This window comes from Rhipicephalus sanguineus, unplaced genomic scaffold (assembly GCF_013339695.2).
Source record: "Rhipicephalus sanguineus isolate Rsan-2018 unplaced genomic scaffold, BIME_Rsan_1.4 Seq837, whole genome shotgun sequence".
Taxonomy (NCBI): domain Eukaryota; kingdom Metazoa; phylum Arthropoda; class Arachnida; order Ixodida; family Ixodidae; genus Rhipicephalus; species Rhipicephalus sanguineus.
In genome coordinates, this window is record NW_023616100.1 from 40679 (window position 1) to 57403 (window position 16725).

The 16725-nt window shown below is 48.1% G+C and overlaps 1 protein-coding gene and 6 non-coding genes across 7 annotated transcripts in view; all 7 read right to left on the bottom strand.

Moving 5' to 3' along the window:
- The window catches only part of LOC119378430 (solute carrier family 13 member 2-like), a 29537-nt gene extending 13542 nt beyond the window's left edge, over positions 1–15995 (bottom strand). The window contains exons 1-2 of the mRNA XM_037647583.2: positions 15828–15995; positions 12363–12537 (exon numbers count right to left, since the gene is read on the bottom strand). Of these exons, the coding sequence (XP_037503511.2) occupies positions 12363–12537; positions 15828–15982 (330 nt within the window). The 5' untranslated portion in view covers positions 15983–15995. The remainder of the gene's footprint in view (positions 1–12362; positions 12538–15827) is intronic.
- Positions 188–260, bottom strand: Trnaa-agc (transfer RNA alanine (anticodon AGC)). Its single transcript has one exon. It is a non-coding gene; the product is annotated as a tRNA-Ala (tRNA).
- Trnaa-agc (transfer RNA alanine (anticodon AGC)) lies at positions 5660–5732 on the bottom strand. The gene has a single exon. It is a non-coding gene; the product is annotated as a tRNA-Ala (tRNA).
- On the bottom strand, positions 5913–5985 carry Trnaa-agc (transfer RNA alanine (anticodon AGC)). Its single transcript has one exon. It is a non-coding gene; the product is annotated as a tRNA-Ala (tRNA).
- Positions 6165–6237, bottom strand: Trnaa-agc (transfer RNA alanine (anticodon AGC)). Its single transcript has one exon. It is a non-coding gene; the product is annotated as a tRNA-Ala (tRNA).
- Positions 6418–6490, bottom strand: Trnaa-agc (transfer RNA alanine (anticodon AGC)). The gene has a single exon. It is a non-coding gene; the product is annotated as a tRNA-Ala (tRNA).
- Positions 10828–10900, bottom strand: Trnaa-agc (transfer RNA alanine (anticodon AGC)). The gene has a single exon. It is a non-coding gene; the product is annotated as a tRNA-Ala (tRNA).
- Positions 15996–16725: the final 730 nt, after the last annotated feature.

The following is a 16725-nucleotide window of genomic DNA, read 5'->3' on the forward strand; positions in this document are numbered from 1 at the left end:
CACCCCCGACGAAGGTGCACCTCCTGAACTCACCTTGCAAGGAGTAACTACAAGCGAGTGCTGCCGGAAAGCGAGCAGAAGACCGGTTCTCCTATAGCTCCTGCTTTTCGCACATACGGCGTTCGTTCACTCTCGTGTCGCCAGTTATTAAAAACATATATACCTAAAATTGAAAAAAAAAAAGTTGTGGAGGTGCTGGGTATCGATCCCAGTACCTCTCGCATGCTAAGCGAGCGCTCTACCATCTGAGCTACACCCCCTTTTTTTTTTTTCTTTATTGCCTGTCTTTGGCCCACATAAACAATATACATATTTACAGATATTTACACAAAACAATCATAAACATCGTTAAAAACGACCGCTCAAATGTTGTGGCCGCACATGCGTTAAAATGTTGTAATCGTCGATAATAATTCGACGCGTGCCAACCACTCTGGAGTAAATTCCTGCAACTTTTGTTCCTCCGCAAAATTCCTTATGCTTTCTTTGAAGTACTGCGTAGGCGATCGTGCATCTACATCAACGTGACTGACTGCCATTCTGGATTTCCAGATGCTATGAAGAGCCATAAGCATTATCAGGTCGAATGGGGTACCGTCGTCACTTTGTATTGGCAAATAGCGGATCCCATGTGCATCAAGGGGAAAATCTTTTTTGATTGTGCGCTGGAGCACATCCCAAAGAAAGACAGCATCCCAACAGTCCAGGAATACATGCTCAATTGTCTCATCCTTCCTGCATATTATGCAATGCGTGCCCCAAGGAACATAAAACCCCTTTTCAGCCATCCATGATTTTACAGTCAGCGTACCGGTGTGTAATTTAAAAAAGAAATTCTTCACACCTGGCGGTATTAGCATCGCCTTGACGCGCTTTAGTACAGTGTGCCCATGGCCTACATTGTAAAGGGACCGATATAAAGGCACTGGTAGAAACGCATCACATAGGTCCTTGTACAGTTTTTTACGCTTGACTTCACTCAAGTACTCAAGTGAAAACCGCGCTGACAAAAGCCTACAGGAAAGCACAACTTCGCGAAGAAAACCATAAACACCACCGGGCACACTGCCGGTTGAGACAACCATGTTGGGCAAGTGTTGCCCCAGGCGAAGTTGACAGACAGTGCGAAGGAATGGGTTGCTAACGTCCCGAAAGAAATAAAACCGACTGACTACCTGTCTCAAAAACAAATGCGACAAGCCCAGTCCTCCATTTCGCACTCGAAGAAATAAATTGGTTCGACTTGATCTTTCCCAAGACGAAGCCCACACGAACACTGCGAACACACGGTGAAATCTTTGGATGTTTACCCTCGAACAATGCAAGACTTGTAGGGTATACCAAATTTTACTCATTAAGAAGATGTTGCAAATTGTGGCTTTAGAAAACATAGACCAATTCCAGCCATTCCACTTATTTACTCTGTCCCGCAGTTTATCCACTTCGCTCCTCCAGTGCGAATCGCTGTCTTTGGAGCACTCGAGGGGTGCACCCAAGTATTTCACCGGTGTCGTAACAAAACTCATGCTGGCAAAACTGTCTGGGGTTTCTGGCCAGTCACCGTGCCAAAAGCCCAGGCATTTGCCCCAGTTTATCGCGCTGCCGCTCGCAGACAGAAGCTTTTAACACATTTGATAGCTTGTGTTATGCTGTCTGAATCAGCGCAAAAAAATGGCAATATTGTCACGTGGTCGTGACGACGAAGACAGCAGTCAGCACGTTCGAGATGAAACTGTTTATTTGGCCGAACTTGTGGCCGGGAAACTGTAAGTCAATCTACAGCAACACACTGATAGCGGCGGACAGAGCGTCGACCGTCGATCAACTGACAAGCAGTCAAGCGCGTCGGCTTTTATACAGGCGCTATCGAACTTTCCAGCGATATCGCTGTTGGCGGCGTTATCTCTCGACAAAGCTGGAACATTCTCGTGAGGCGCGCAATCTTACGGATTGTTCCAAAACAATCGTGAAGCTTCCTACACATCACGGCGATGCCTGCGCAGCGCGTTGCCCACAGTCTTTGTGGGTGAAGCTTCAACTCATGAAATATAAGACTCGCGGCAATATCGTCCGCATATGCCAACAGCTGGACTTCAACCTCATGCAGCTTAAACCCGCGAACACACTCATTCTACATGACGCTCAAACAGAACAATAGTGGCGAGAGAGGGCAACCTTGACGGACCGAACGCTTAACTGGGATGCGCTCCCCCACCGCCTTAATAACGATTAGCCGCGTTGAGTAGTCTCGGTACGCCATAGCAACCCCCTCTCTAATTATTTTACCTAAATTCACATGATCTAGAATGCTCAGAAGAATTTCATGAGGCACCCTGTCGAAAGCCTTCTCCAGGTCGATTTGGAGCATTGCCACTCGTGCACCAATAGCGTCGCAGCATTCGAGGATGCTCCGTGCTGCGTGTATATTAGTGAAGATAGTGCGGCCTTTCATACCACACGTCTAATGCGGCCCCACGAGCTCCGTAATGACAGTTTGCAACCTCTTAGCTTGTATTTTCATAAATATCTTATATTCTCCATTAGTGAGGCAGATTGGGCGGTAAGAAGTTACTCTGCGCAATGCAACGGTGTCTTCCGATTTCGGTATAAGAAGAGTGTGGGGGGATGAAAAGGACGGGGGTAATACTTTCAGCTCGAATGCCTCATTGTATACGTCGGTTAAGACTGGTGATATTGCTAAATTGAAACATTTATAAAAGGCGGAAGTCAGACCATCAGGGCCAGGGGACTTCCCCGGATGCATACTTTCAACAGCACTTTTTACTTCCTCTTCTGAAATGGGCTCCTCCAATATTTCTTTCGTATTGTTGTCTAGCTTTCGTATCAGCGTTAAAAACATTTTTAAAAAAGTTGACGTCGATTGAGCAGGCGGCGAATAAACCATTGAAGTGCTCAAAGAAAGCGCGCTCGATATCGTCTGCTGCATCGCTGACTTTACCATCTTGTTCAATTTCTGTTATCTGATTACGTCGCGCACCACTTTTCTGAGCCCAACGCCCTTTATGACGGTGCTTCTCCCATTATCAGTCTCTCGGCCCTTGCCCGCACCATAGCACCACGGTATCTTTCGATATCGAACTGTCCTATTTTACGTTTCAATGCGCGAATATCTTCAATAAACATGCCGGGCATCCTACATTCTTCGCTGATCAATTTTTGCTGATTTCTGCGCATCTGCTTTTCTTCCTGCTCCTTTTTCTCTGCTTATAGCACTCGAGCGCTCCAAAGCCTTCATTTTAACAGCCTGCTTGAAGTTCTCCCATTTTTCTCTGAACGTCTTCTTACCCACAACTTTCATTTTTTCAACTTCCGTCATTACGTCCGCCATAAACTTTTCATCGCTCAGCAGGTTCGAATTCAATTTTCATAGTTGCAATTCGAAGCCCCTTTTCCTTTCCTTCGCACTAGCTACTAGAAAGCTCACCAAGCAGTGATCATTAAATGAAACGGCACTAACACAGTATTCTTTGCAAAACGGCACCAAATCAAGACTCACGTACGCCCTGTCTAGTCGGGCGTGGCTGGCTGCCATAAAGTCGGTGTACTGCTTAGTTCTCCCACCACCGAGACATTCAGCCACATCCTCCAAGCCATTGTCACTTATTATATCACTTAGGACAACGGTACTTGCATCCTTGTACTGTCGAGCGCTAGTTTTGTCATTGGCTGAAAGAACGCAGTTGAAGTCACCAATAATGATAAGGAACCGGTTACGCTGAGTATACTGCTTTAGCTGTTCAAAAAATACGCGTCTTTCATCGGCAACAGTCGGTGCGTACAAACAAACTACACGCCATTCCAAAGACGAAAACAAAAGATCACACACAATGAGCTGACCAGACGGACATGATGTTACGGCTTCTATTTCGCACCCAGACTCTGTCGGACGAACAGCACACAGCCGGAAGAAATTCCTACGGCGTGGCTAACTATAGCAGAGTACCGCGACAATAATTGGCGCACCATGCCCCCAGTTTCCTCGTCGCCATCGACCTTAGCCTCCTGCACTGCCAGAATGTCAAGATCTAGGTCGCTTACTAGTCAGTATAGTTGACATTGCTTTCTCCTTGAGGCAAGGCCACGTACATTTAAAGTGGCCACACGGACTGAATTTTCTATTTGCATCATGGTAAGGCTGTGAAAAACCCAGGGGCAAGGCGCTTACCTCACAGCTGCACTTCCTTCCTGAATGCCTTGCCCCAGTACAGTCCTCACGGTGGCAAATACGGCGTTTCCGCCGTCTTGCGCTCCGTTGAATGTTCGGCCGTGACCGAAGGATAGCCCACGGCGCGGGAGTCGTTTTGGAGCGTGGCTCGTCCGTCGCGGCCGCACTGGGCCCCTTCTCATTTTTCCCTGCGTTATGGGGACGCCTCCCCGTCGCAATGGCACTGTCGCTGTCAATCCCGGTCATCGGTTCTGGCTCGGAGGGGGTCTCGACGACTCCGCCGGAAAAGCTGTCGCCGGTGCTGCTTGCATCAACCTTTTCACTCATTCCTTCTACGCCTTCGTGTGGAAGCCCGGCTTCGGGCTTACCTGGTGCTTCACGCAGGACATCTTCTTGAGAGCTCGACGACCCATCTTGGACAGCCGAGCTTGGGGTCACTCCTGCTATTTCCTCTGAGTCTGCTTCGTCCATGAGGTGCTCCAGTACGTCGTTTGCCTGCGCTGGTCCGGTCACGCTGGCGTACGTCCTTGCGCAATCCGCGCCTTCGTGGCCGAAGCGGCGACAACGATTGCAGCGGGGTACTCGGCAGTCTCGACGTATGTGCCCGGTACTCTTGCACCGTAGGCACAACGGAGCACGGCCCGGAACAACAAGAGTCAACTCTCCGGCAATCTTGAGCTGGTGCGGAATGCCATCGACCTTGACGTCGAAATGCAACTTTAGCCCTATACGGACCGTGTCGTCGAGCCCTTTTCAGTGACGCCTTGCGCTCTCCACTTCTCCCGCGTCCCCTCTAATACTTTCCCGTAGGGAGTCAAGGCCACACGCACGTCTTCATCGGTCACGCCGTGTAGCAACCAATGTAGCTTCAACCGAACCTTGCGGTTATTTGGGTCGATGAGCAAACATGGGCGATCCTTTACCTTCACGTCGACGGCGGAGAGCAATTTCCGAGCAGCGTCAGCACTCGTCATTGTCACAGCCCACACGTGGTTCATTTGATACGCTCCCAACGCCAAAACGTCGGCGAGCGCACCAAGCTTGGCCAAAGTGTCCCGGTAATCTTCGACGCGGTAGGGCCGGGCTCTTGGATCGCCATCCATGAAAACCGTGTTCGCAACGATGCGTCCGGAAGGCAGACTGGGTAGAATCACCTGATAATCCTCAGAACTAGGCACAAAAACCCTGTTACCGCGGCCCCTTCGGGCCGCTGAACCCGCTCCGTCGGAGCCAAACATCCCGCAACCGTTTCGCTCGAAAGCCGGAAGTGGAATCTCATCTGAGCTGCACCCCCGACGAAGGTGCACATCCTGAACACGCCTTTCACAGAGTAATTACGAGCGAGTGCTGCCGGAAAGCGAGTAAAAGAGCAGTTCTCCTATAGCTTCTGCTTTTCCTCACATACGGCGTTCGTTCCCTCTCGTGTCGCCAGTTATTAAAAACATAAATACTTAAAATTGAAAAAAAAAGTTGTGGAGGTGCTGGGTATCGATCCCAGTACCTCTCGCATGCTAAGCGAGCGCTCTACCATCTGAGCTACACCCCCGACGAAAGTTGCCATCCTAGACACACCTTGCAACGAGTAGCTGCAAGCGAGTGCTGCCGGAAAGCGAGCAGAAGACCGGTTCTCCAGTAGCTCCCGCTTTTCTCACATACGGCGTTCGTTCCCTCTCGTGTCGCCAGTTATTAAAAACATAAATACCTAAAATTGAAAAAAAAAATGTTGTGGAGGTGCTGGGTATCGATCCCAGTACCTCTCGCATGCTAAGCGAGCGCTCTACCATCTGAGCTACACCCCCGACGAAGGTTGCCATCCTAGACACACCTTGCAAGGAGTAGCTGCAAGCGAGTGCTGCCGGAAAGCGAGCAGAAGACCGGTTCTCCTGTAGCTCCCGCTTTTCTCACATACGGCGTTCGTTCCCTCTCGTGTCGCCAGTTATTAATAACATAAATACCTAAAATTGAAAAAAAAATGTTGTGGAGGTGCTGGGTATCGATCCCAGTACCTCTCGCATGCTAAGCGAGCGCTCTACCATCTGAGCTACACCCCCGACGAAGGTTGCCATCCTAGACACACCTTGCAAGGAGTAGCTGCAAGCGAGTGCTGCCGGAAAGCGAGCAGAAGACCGGTTCTCCTGTAGCTCCCGCTTTTCTCACATACGGCGTTCGTTCCCTCTCGTGTCGCCAGTTATTAAAAACATAAATACCTAAAATTGAAAAAAAAAATGTTGTGGAGGTGCTGGGTATCGATCCCAGTACCTCTCGCATGCTAAGCGAGCGCTCTACCATCTGAGCTACACCCCCGACGAAGGCTGCCATCCTAGACACACCTTGCAAGGAGTAGCTGCAAGCGAGTGCTGCCGGAAAGCGAGCAGAAGACCGGTTCTCCTGTAGCTCCCGCTTTTCTCACATACGGCGTTCGTTCCCTCTCGTGTCGCCAGTTATTAAAAACATAAATACCTAAAATTGAAAAAAAAATGTTGTGGAGGTGCTGGGTATCGATCCCAGTACCTCTCGCATGCTAAGCGAGCGCTCTACCGTCTGAGCTACACCTTTTTTTTTTTCTTTATTGCCGGTTTATTAACGTCACATGTACATCAATAACAGACACCACTTACAGTAATAATACACATTGCTACAAGAATGTGTCAAGATGAAAAAATTAATGAAATAAAATAATAAAAAATAAAAAATAAGTTGCGGGACTGGCTTTCTAAAATTCCTTAAGGTATGCCAGAGGTTCAACCCTGGCCAGCCAGTCAGGAATAAAGTCTTGTTGTTTGAGCATATCTATGTATTCAACAATGTTCTCGCGAAAAAGCACACGTGCAGGTCGCCTGTCAGGGTCGCAGTGAAACCCCGCCATTCTCGCCCGCCATAAGCAGTGGAGGCCAAGAAGCATAATAAGGTCAAAAGGCAGCCCATCCTCGTTTTCTATCTGCAAAAACCTGATTCCAAGTGGATGCAGAGGAAACTCTTTCTTCAGCGTTCTTTGTAAAACATCCCAGAAGTAGACCCCTTCCCAACAGTGCAAAAATACGTGATCTATTGTCTCCGGTTTTCTACAGATGAAACAATGAGAACCCCACGGCATGTAAAAACCCCGCTCTTCCAAGAATGTCCGCACCGATAAAGTACCCGAATGTAATTTAAAAAAGAAAGTTTTCGCCCCTGAATGAATTTGCATTTTCTTCACTCGTTTGAGTACATCTTTTCCTTCGCCTCCACTGTTTATTGACCTATACATAGGCACTGGAAAAATCATATCACATATGTCTTTATATAATTTCTTTCGAGTGACTGTAAATAGATATTCATTTGAGAACCTCACTGACAGAAAATGGACGCTGTCCACAACTTCCTTAAAAAAGCCTCGCGTGGCTCCAGGCATGTTTGCAGTGCTAACAACAAAGTTAGGTAGCACGCGACAAAGGCGTAGCTGGCACACTGTTCGCAGAAAAGGATCTTGCACGTCCCGAAAGAAGAGAAAGCGATTAACTAGCTGCCGGACAAATAGATGCGACAAGCTAAGTCCCCCTGCTTTAACTCGTCTGAACAGATTCGATCTACTGCATCTTTCCCAAGTTGACCCCCACACAAAAACAGCGAACACTCTATGAAACTTTTGCACATTCACTCGTGTACAACTTAGCACTTGCATCACATACCACAACTTGCTCATAAAAAACATATTACATACAGTGGCTCGCGCAAACATTGAGAGACAAGTGGCGTTCCACCGTGTTGCTTTTTCTCGCATTTGCTGCACCTGCTCAGTCCAATATTCATCGGTGCTTTTATAGTGTTGAAGGGGTATACCTAGGTATTTTCCTGGACTTCTGAACCACCGAATGTTGGCAAAAGCATCTGGGACCGATGACCATTCACCATTCCATAGCCCCAGACACTTCCCCCAGTTCACTCGACTTCCGGTAATTTGGCCAAATTTCTTAACGACGTCAATTGTCTCTTGGACACCTTCTTTCGATGTACAACATACTGCCACGTCATCGGCATACGCCAAAACCTTCACTTCGGCTTCCAGTAGCCTAAAACCGCGAATGCTTTCATTGTGGACAATGGCCAAGCATAAACTCTCGATGTAAAGGGCAAACAATAGAGGGCTAGCTGGGCATCCCTGGCGAACAGAACGTTCCAGCCTTATAGGAGCTCCCGGCATCTTGTTAATGATTAATCTAGTGGTACATCTCTGGTACGCCAGGACTACTCCCTCTGTAATTACCGATCCAACATTAACATGGTCAAGTATGGTAAATAGGACATCATGCGGTACACAATCAAATGCCTTTTCGAAATCAAGCTGTAATATCGCTACGGCTGAATGAAAAGCATCACAGCATTCAAGGACACATCGCATCGTGTGTGTGTTCGTCAAAATGGAACGCCCCTTGATGCCACACGTCTGGTGCTCACCAACTATTTCTTTAATAACGGACTGCAATCTCCCTGCAAGTACTTTCATGAGTATTTTATAGTCGGTGTTAGTTAGTGATATGGGTCTGTACGACGTAACTAATTTTAGCTTTGCTTTTTCCTCGGTCTTTGGAATGAGAACTGTGTGTGTCTCCGCAAATGACGGCGGTAATGATTTGGCTTTGTAAGCTTCCTCGAAGACAGCTAGTAAAACTGAGGAGATTTCTTTTTTAAACGCCTTATACCATGCCGCACCCAGACCATCTGGTCCAGGCGACTTTCCAGGAGGGAGACGATCTATTGCGTTTTCAATTTCCGAAACTGTTATGGGTGATTCCAAATTCTTTTTTGTTTCTTGAGATAACTGTGGCATCCTCCCAAGGAACGCGTCTTTGAAACGCTCTACGTCTACTGGTGCAGCAGCAAAGAGACATTTGTAGTAGCGAAAAAAGGCGTCTGCGATAGTGCTGTTAGTAGTTAGTTCGATATTATTTTCCTCTACTACTTCGATGTGGTTTCTACGCGCGTGTGCTTTTTCGATACCAAACGCGCGTTTAGTGGGCGTCTCGTCCACCGCCCACGCCTCCGCTCTTGCACGCAGGAGTGCTCCACGGTAGCGTTCCTGTTCGAAAATTTCAATTTTCTGTTTTATGGTTCGTATATCGTCTTTAAATGCGCCAGGCTGTTTACTTTCCAGTGCTATCAATTTCTGAAGCGTTACTTTAAGTTCATTTTCTTTCATTTTTTCCTCATGGCTTAAAGTACAAGATCTCGAGATGGCTTTCATTTTAACGCGTTGCTTTAAAAGTTCCCATTCTTCGCCGATATTACAGCCATCAAGCAAGTTAATATTGTTAATGCTGTCAATGACGTAGTTGTTAAAATCGTCATCACGAAGTAATCTCGTGTTTAACTTCCATAAGTCCCAATTAAATGTATTGTCCTTTTGCTTCAGTCCAACGTTACACTGGACGAGGCAATGGTCCGAGAAGGAAACAGGTACAACTGCGTAACTATTGCTTTTGGATACCGCGAACCCTTCCATGTATATCCTGTCCAGACGTGCATGGCTGGTTCCCTGAAAATGAGTAAAACGAACTTCACGTCCTGCCTCGAGGCACTCAGCTACGTCTTCCAAATTGGATTCATTAACTATATCCTTGAGGAGGTCAGCGCTTCTGTCGCGAACCGACCGGTAACTAATCCTATCATTCGCGCTCAATATACAGTTAAAATCACCCAATAGTACAAGCTGTTTTTGCACACATAGACGAGGCTTAATCATGGCAAAGAAACATTCGCGCTCAGCCTCCACGTTTGGCGCATAGACACAAATGACACGCCATTCGATGGCGCTTGCAGTAAAATCACAAAGAACTATTCTGCCCGAGTCACAGGAAAAGTAATTTTGGACAATCAACCCCGGAACCTCTTTAACAAAAAGCACACAGCCAGCGGATGCACCCTTTGCGTGGCTTACAACGGCATAATACTCCCGACGAAGGTTGCCATCCTAGACACACCTTGCAAGGAGTAGCTGCAAGTGAGTGCTGCCGGAAAGCGAGCAGAAGACCGGTTCTCCTGTAGCTCCCGTTTTTAGATGCGAAGTATCTTAAGGCGGAGCTCAATCCGGTGGTGGTGGTGGTGGTGGTGGTGTGCGTTGTGACCACCCTTACTGCGCATGCGCATACCCTCTCCACACACCTCCTCTCCCCTCTCCACACCTCCTCTCCACTTTCCCTCTCCCCTTCCCCTCTCCACTTTCCCTTTCCACTTTCCCTCTCCCCTTCTCCCCCTTTCCACTCTTCCTCTGAAACACGGGCTAGACATGCCGAAATTCTCCCCTGCTCAACGCCGCGATGAGCTCGAGCGCATGCGCGTCCCCTCCCCTTCTCTCTCCTCTCCTACGCTGCCCCCCTCTCGCCCGCCTGTAGGCCGCGTTCCCCGCTCGCCCTGTGAGAATTAACGGCCAGGCTAGATGGAAGATACGACGCGCGTAGCGTCCCTCTTCGCGTTCCACGACGCGAGGTCGGTAGCATGCCCAACGAACGCCAACGGAACGCGATCGTGCAAGTGCTCCGGCTTCGCATCGCCTCATGGTCCCCTTTAGCTGGAGATGGTGTAATTTTTCTCACATACGGCGTTCGTTCCCTCTCGGGTTGCCATTTATTAAAAACATAAAAACCTAAAATTAAAAAAAGAAGTTGTGGAGGTGCTGGGTATCGATACCAGTACCTCTCGCATGCTAAGCGAGCGCTCTACCATCTGAGCTACACCCCCGTCGATGGTGCACGTCCTGAACACACCTTGCAAGGAGTAATTACAAGCGAAAGCTGCCGGAAAGCGAGCACAAGACCGGTTTCCTGTAGCTCCTGCTTTTCTTCACATACGGCGTTCGTTCACTGTTTGCTGTCCTTGCATTGCTTCTTCGGTACACCAAGCTATTTAGCGCGAAGAGTCGTCCACCGGATATTTGCAAATGTGCACGATGTACTTTTCCACATACAATTCCATATAGAGGTGGACTTCTTGAAATGTTCTGGCGCTTCCGGGTTTTTCATAGTAAGGAGTCGCTACAGTTACCACTTCTCTAATACTAAAATAGTGTCGCCGAAGGTGCGCATCGTAGACACACCTTCCAACGAGCAATTACAAGCAGATGCTGCTGGCAAGGGAGTGCCCAGTAGGAACAGGCAGAATAGCGGTTCTTCCGTAGCAGCTGCTTTTATAGTGCAGCAATCGAAAATTTGGCAAGTTATATCAGGGAGCGAAATCATGACTTCGCGCTCAGCAGCAGTTCATGGACGATGAGGCTACCTGCTTGTACAAGAGTTACATTATATGGTTCTGTCTCTCTCTCTCTCTCTTTTGTGTGTGTGTGTATGTTCTTTTCCATTTTTCGCTGGCTGAGGTGGTTCTTGAGGGAAAGGAAAACGGCGTTATTTTCTGCAACACCCGTAGGAGCAGGGGTCAGCTTCCATTTGGCTTACTCAATATCATATAACGTTGAGGGTCGAACTAAGAAACGCATTTTTCCACATTAATTAAGCATTGGTGTGTAAGTTCGGAAAGCTACACAGTTCGCAGTAAGAAGCCCCGAAGCGGAATATTCTTGCTTAACCTTGATCGCCGTGCATTTCTTTTTATGCTCCTTGCTTCAGGTGTAAAAGAACGTTTTCAAATTTCACCCCCCGTCAAGAAGCGGACGCTCGCCGCTGTCGTAAGCAGAGAAATACGATTGCGCCTTCGGTACAACACAACACCTTAGTTTCTTTGGCGGGTAAAAGAAGGCTTCTAAAGGCTCGTTCACACCGGCGACTAGCAACGGTCGCGCGACTAAGTTAGTCGCAAAGCGACTGGTCGCCAACGGTCGCAAATGGCCGTTTTCGTCGCAAAGCGACTGCTTTGGCTCAGTCGCTCGCTGCTCGATTTTTCAGTCGCGCGACTGCAGTCGCAAACCTCTGAACCAATCAGATGCGCAGGAACAGGACGTCAGCCTATTTTACGGGGCAACGGCAATGCAAGCTCTATACGAGCAGACGTGAATTCTATACGGCGTCGCATATAGGTCGCAAGCAGGTGTGAACATCGGTCGCTTCGTGTCGCTTTTTGACCGCCAGTCGCAAACGGTCGCGCGACCGTTGCTAGTTGCCGGTGTGAACGAGCCTTCACCCCTGTCTACCACACGCTAAGTGGGCGACACCGGGGGGTTTCGAACACTAAGACCTTATCGCGGACGTACCTCGCTGGCTACTCCGAGGGCGAGCCCTCCGCCGAAGGTGAGCAGCATGCCCCAGGCCATCTTGTGCTTAACTACGCTCCAAGAGAGGATGCGCTTTTGCAGGTTGTCGTTTGACATGGGAACCGCGAACAGCACCGCCACAGCCATGAACGCCACCGACGTGTCATCCACCGCACTGCGTATTCCATACAAAACCTATACGCGTGCAGGGTTCCGCCATATTAGGAGCACCCTTGCGTGACGGCGTCCCCGTCCTCGCTCTCGGTTTTGCGTCGGTCACAAAATAAGGAAAAGCTCATTTGCACAATCTGCATAATGAATTTCCAGTAAAGTATAGATTTCAACGTGCATATTTTACTGCAATTGCAACTCTATAGGAATTACAGTGAAGCGTTTTCCTAAGGTGCTACGTAGCCCCGCCACGGTGGTCTAGTGGTTATGGCACTCGACTGCTGACCCGAAGGTTGCGGGATCGAATCCCGGCCGCGGCGACTGCATTTTCGATGGAGGCGAAAATGTCTGAGGCCCGTGTACTTAGATTTAGGTGCACGTTAAAGAACCCCAGGTGGTCGAAATTTCCGGAGCCCTCCACTGCGGCGTCTCTCATCATCATATCGTGGTTTTGGGACGTTAAACCCCAGATATTATTATTATTAAGGTGCTACGTAACGCAATTGTCCACGCATTCATTTTTCAGGAAGGGCGATAAACACGTGCGTTTCCCACTTGCGCGCTGTCATCCGTCCATTTTATCTTAATCGTGCATAACTGGCATACAAATCACTAAGAGCCACGTGCAAGGCACGTAAAATATATTGGAATCACTTCCTGGTGTCGGTTACTGCATTTTATGGTGCCGGATGACGTAAGCATGAAATCTGACGCTAAGTCGAACAGGGAGTATTCAACGAAGGGTAATGAAGAACAGTTGAGTTATTGAACCTCATACCCAAGCCGTACCGCTACCCATTTTTCCAGAGGCTCTTCGTCGAAATTTCAACTGCTATAAATGAGATTTCATGCGCGGCTTGCGAAATAATAGAAGTCACAAAACCAAGCTTGCGCCCCACCCCACCCTAAGCCATTAGCTGTGGGGAAAGGGCTGGGGTGTCATAACCCCCTTCTCCCTGGTGCGCCCCAGCATTTGGTGCAACTCGGGTGTTGGGAAGGGGTCATGACCAGATACGACGTGAGATCTGTGAGGCCATGTATATAAACAGGGAGGCAGATAGGTGTGTGAGTGTGCCCTCAATTGCCCTAACGAAAAAGGAGATTGGCTTCTTGGAAGGGCGCATGCGCGACGCGTAGCTTGGCACGTGCAACTTGATGTGAAGGCGGAATGGTGACGTTTCCATCAGTTTAGATGTTGTTTTTTACACTTTATAAAAAAAAAACTAGCGGTCGTCCTGTGTGCTGCTTTCTCTGTCCTTGTTTTGTTCCGCTATATTATGTATTTATGTCAAGACCAACTAGCCCAAATTTCAGCTTTAATCCTAATTTGCGCATGTTTACGCGTACAACACAAGAACGTTGTGTTATTATTATACTAGTTGCCGATGCACGACACAGCATGGGGTGAACAAAGAACCATGTGTGTCGGATGTTCAACCAACCAAAGACGCAATCTTCTCGTGGACAGCACACGGGCGATAACATTTTGAGAACGCCTTATATTAAAACGCTTGAGGAAAAGAGCGTAGCAACGTATACTTGAAAAGAAAATACGCGGCACAGAACAGACGCTGGCATGTTCTGCGCGAGTGCGCGTTTGTGCTGCGCTGTGTATTTTTTCATGAATTATGACTGACTCGAACCAATATTGTGCTAGTGTAGTAAGCATTCCAATGGACGACCAAACAACGCAGGCGCTTAGTATCAAGTGCTAGTTTTGATAAGACCTTCCCGTGAATAAACCAAGAGCTTATTAGGCATGTTTTCTTGTTCGTTTGTTTTTATGAGTGTTTCATTGTTGAGCTGCTCAATTGTTCATTTGAGAAATGTTGCTCAGCTCGACAAGTACTTGATAACTATTTGGTATATCCGGTTCATCTTAGCGGAAACGGTGCTACTTGACAACGCATGTATAGTAGTAGAAGATAAGACGGGAAAGGTGGCGCTCACACCATCTTGCATTCTAATTTTACGTGTTGAAAAGTATAGTGGGATTTCTGCTAAGGTGAACCAACCATCTATAGAGCCCGTTTTCGCGCTCTGTGCCCCAAAACAATCGGCGTATATCGGTAAATTTGGGAAAACCACTGATTAGCTAAGTGTCCTATATAAGATTCACTATAATTACCTGCCTACTTCACATGAGCACACCATTCAGCCTGAAGGGCACGCGTTCATCCGCGAGAATGTCAGAGGCTAACAACCACTTCCTCATGCTGTAAGAACAGCCGGCGTTCTTGCGCCGAAATTATCCACTGTTCCCATGAAGAAATTAAGTTCGTCGCTGTTTCATAAAAACGTTTTGTGCGACACTGCAGGAGCAAAGGTCTCTTATTAAAAGGGAAGAATAATTCGTCCGTGCACTTTCCGGCAGACTTGTTGAGAAATGACTCGAAACTAGAGTAAATCTCAAGCTTTCTAGCAAGGGGGTTGGGTAGTGGCTTATCAGTCGTTTCACCATTGTGTCCACCTGTCTTTAGCGCCGAAGTTTTTTAGTGCCTTCTGCACTTGTGACTCAATGGTGCCCTATAGACTATATTACGGACGGGTTTCGGTGCCGCCATGCTGGGCTGTTAACCTTGCCGTGTTTTATCTTGAACAACTAAGCGAACAGCGCTACGGTGGGCGTATACACATGAAAACTGTAGGGTTGGTGCATTCAGCGTTTCCTGGCTTTATCAGTTCGCGTCACGGGATACAAAAATAAGAAAACATTCGTTTAACAGCCCATGATGGCGGCGCCCATATGCCTTACGTAACATAGTCTATACTGATCTTAGGATATTAACGGCTGTAGTCATTCAAATTGTAAGTCGTTAGCGCTAAATTACTGATGTCCACCAGGCCGAGTGTCGCTAACAAGCAACAAATGTTTGCATAACCGATAGGCAACTCAAGCGACTAAACCAAGTAAACGTCCGTGAAATTTACTTCGCTATTTCTAATCTTGTTTTTTTTAAGTACGCCGCGGTCATTTGGTTTTCTCGCGGCGAACAGCGCAAGATAAACACGAAGAATGAAGGAAAGAGGACAAGGGAAATGGCTTCTTTCTTCATTCCTCGATGTTTATTTCGTTTTGCGCTGTTCACCACAAGAAAAATTATTAACGGCTAGTTGAGCAAGCGATTCTCCTTTCCGCATGTGAATGTCGTATGACTCGCAATATATCTTTTAGTTTATGGTCAGCACGGGTGTACCGTTCTGTCCTTCTCGTCTCAGCCGTCTACGCTTGTTGCAATCTCGGACGGCTAAATTTAAAGGTTCAACTTCGAATTGGCCAAATAGAAGGCTCACCTCAGGTGCAACCATTTGGCCCAGCCCTTGAAAAAGACAGCCTTCCTGGTCGACCACAGGAAAAACACCACGGCCAGTACGACCACGACGACCTTCTCGGCGGTGCTGAAAGTGGAGGCAATATTCAAAGGAGCAGCGACATCAACTTCACACATGTTTTTTTTTTTTTTTTTTGCGTCCACGTGGCGTTATCGCCCCCTATCCCCCTAGTAACGATGCACCACTGATAATATCACGGGGGGATCAATAAATATCTGTAATATTGATTAGTACAACCAGTAACGAGCACGGTTCTATTCTGTACACAAAAATAAGCAATCCGTTGGCTAACAATAAACGATTTATTCAACGCAAATGGTTGGCTGTCTTAAAGGTGAAATACGTCCGCACTGCTCAGAATTCCATTCGCGTCTTCCGATTCTTCCATTACGCCGGGCTCGCCTTCTTTCACAACCCAACAACACACAAGCGCGCTGTCGACGCCCTGCGCGTCTCGTCCCCAGCTAGGCGCTGGCGCGTCTCCACCATGTCATGTGGGGAGCATTCATGTGCGCGCCTCCGTGCCTCGGAGGCACGGAGGCGCGCACATGAAGGCTCCCTAATGTCATGAACAACGCATTCTCTGGGTGTACGGCCAACGTTCAATGCTTTGCGGAGACGCGTGGAGAGACGTGAATTGCTTGCGCAGTCCTACCCGGAAGCTTTTATAAACGACTGTTGGAGCTCTTAGCGACAAAGACATTATTAGGCAGTTTTAGAATAGCGTACGCAACGCTTGGCGCTGGCTTTTCGCGCAACTGCGCATGCGTCGTACGCTAACCGCTTGCGGGCTCCCGTTAAGTGACGGAAACAGCGGGCCGCGAACGCTAACGCTAACTTAGCGTACGCTATTCTAAAA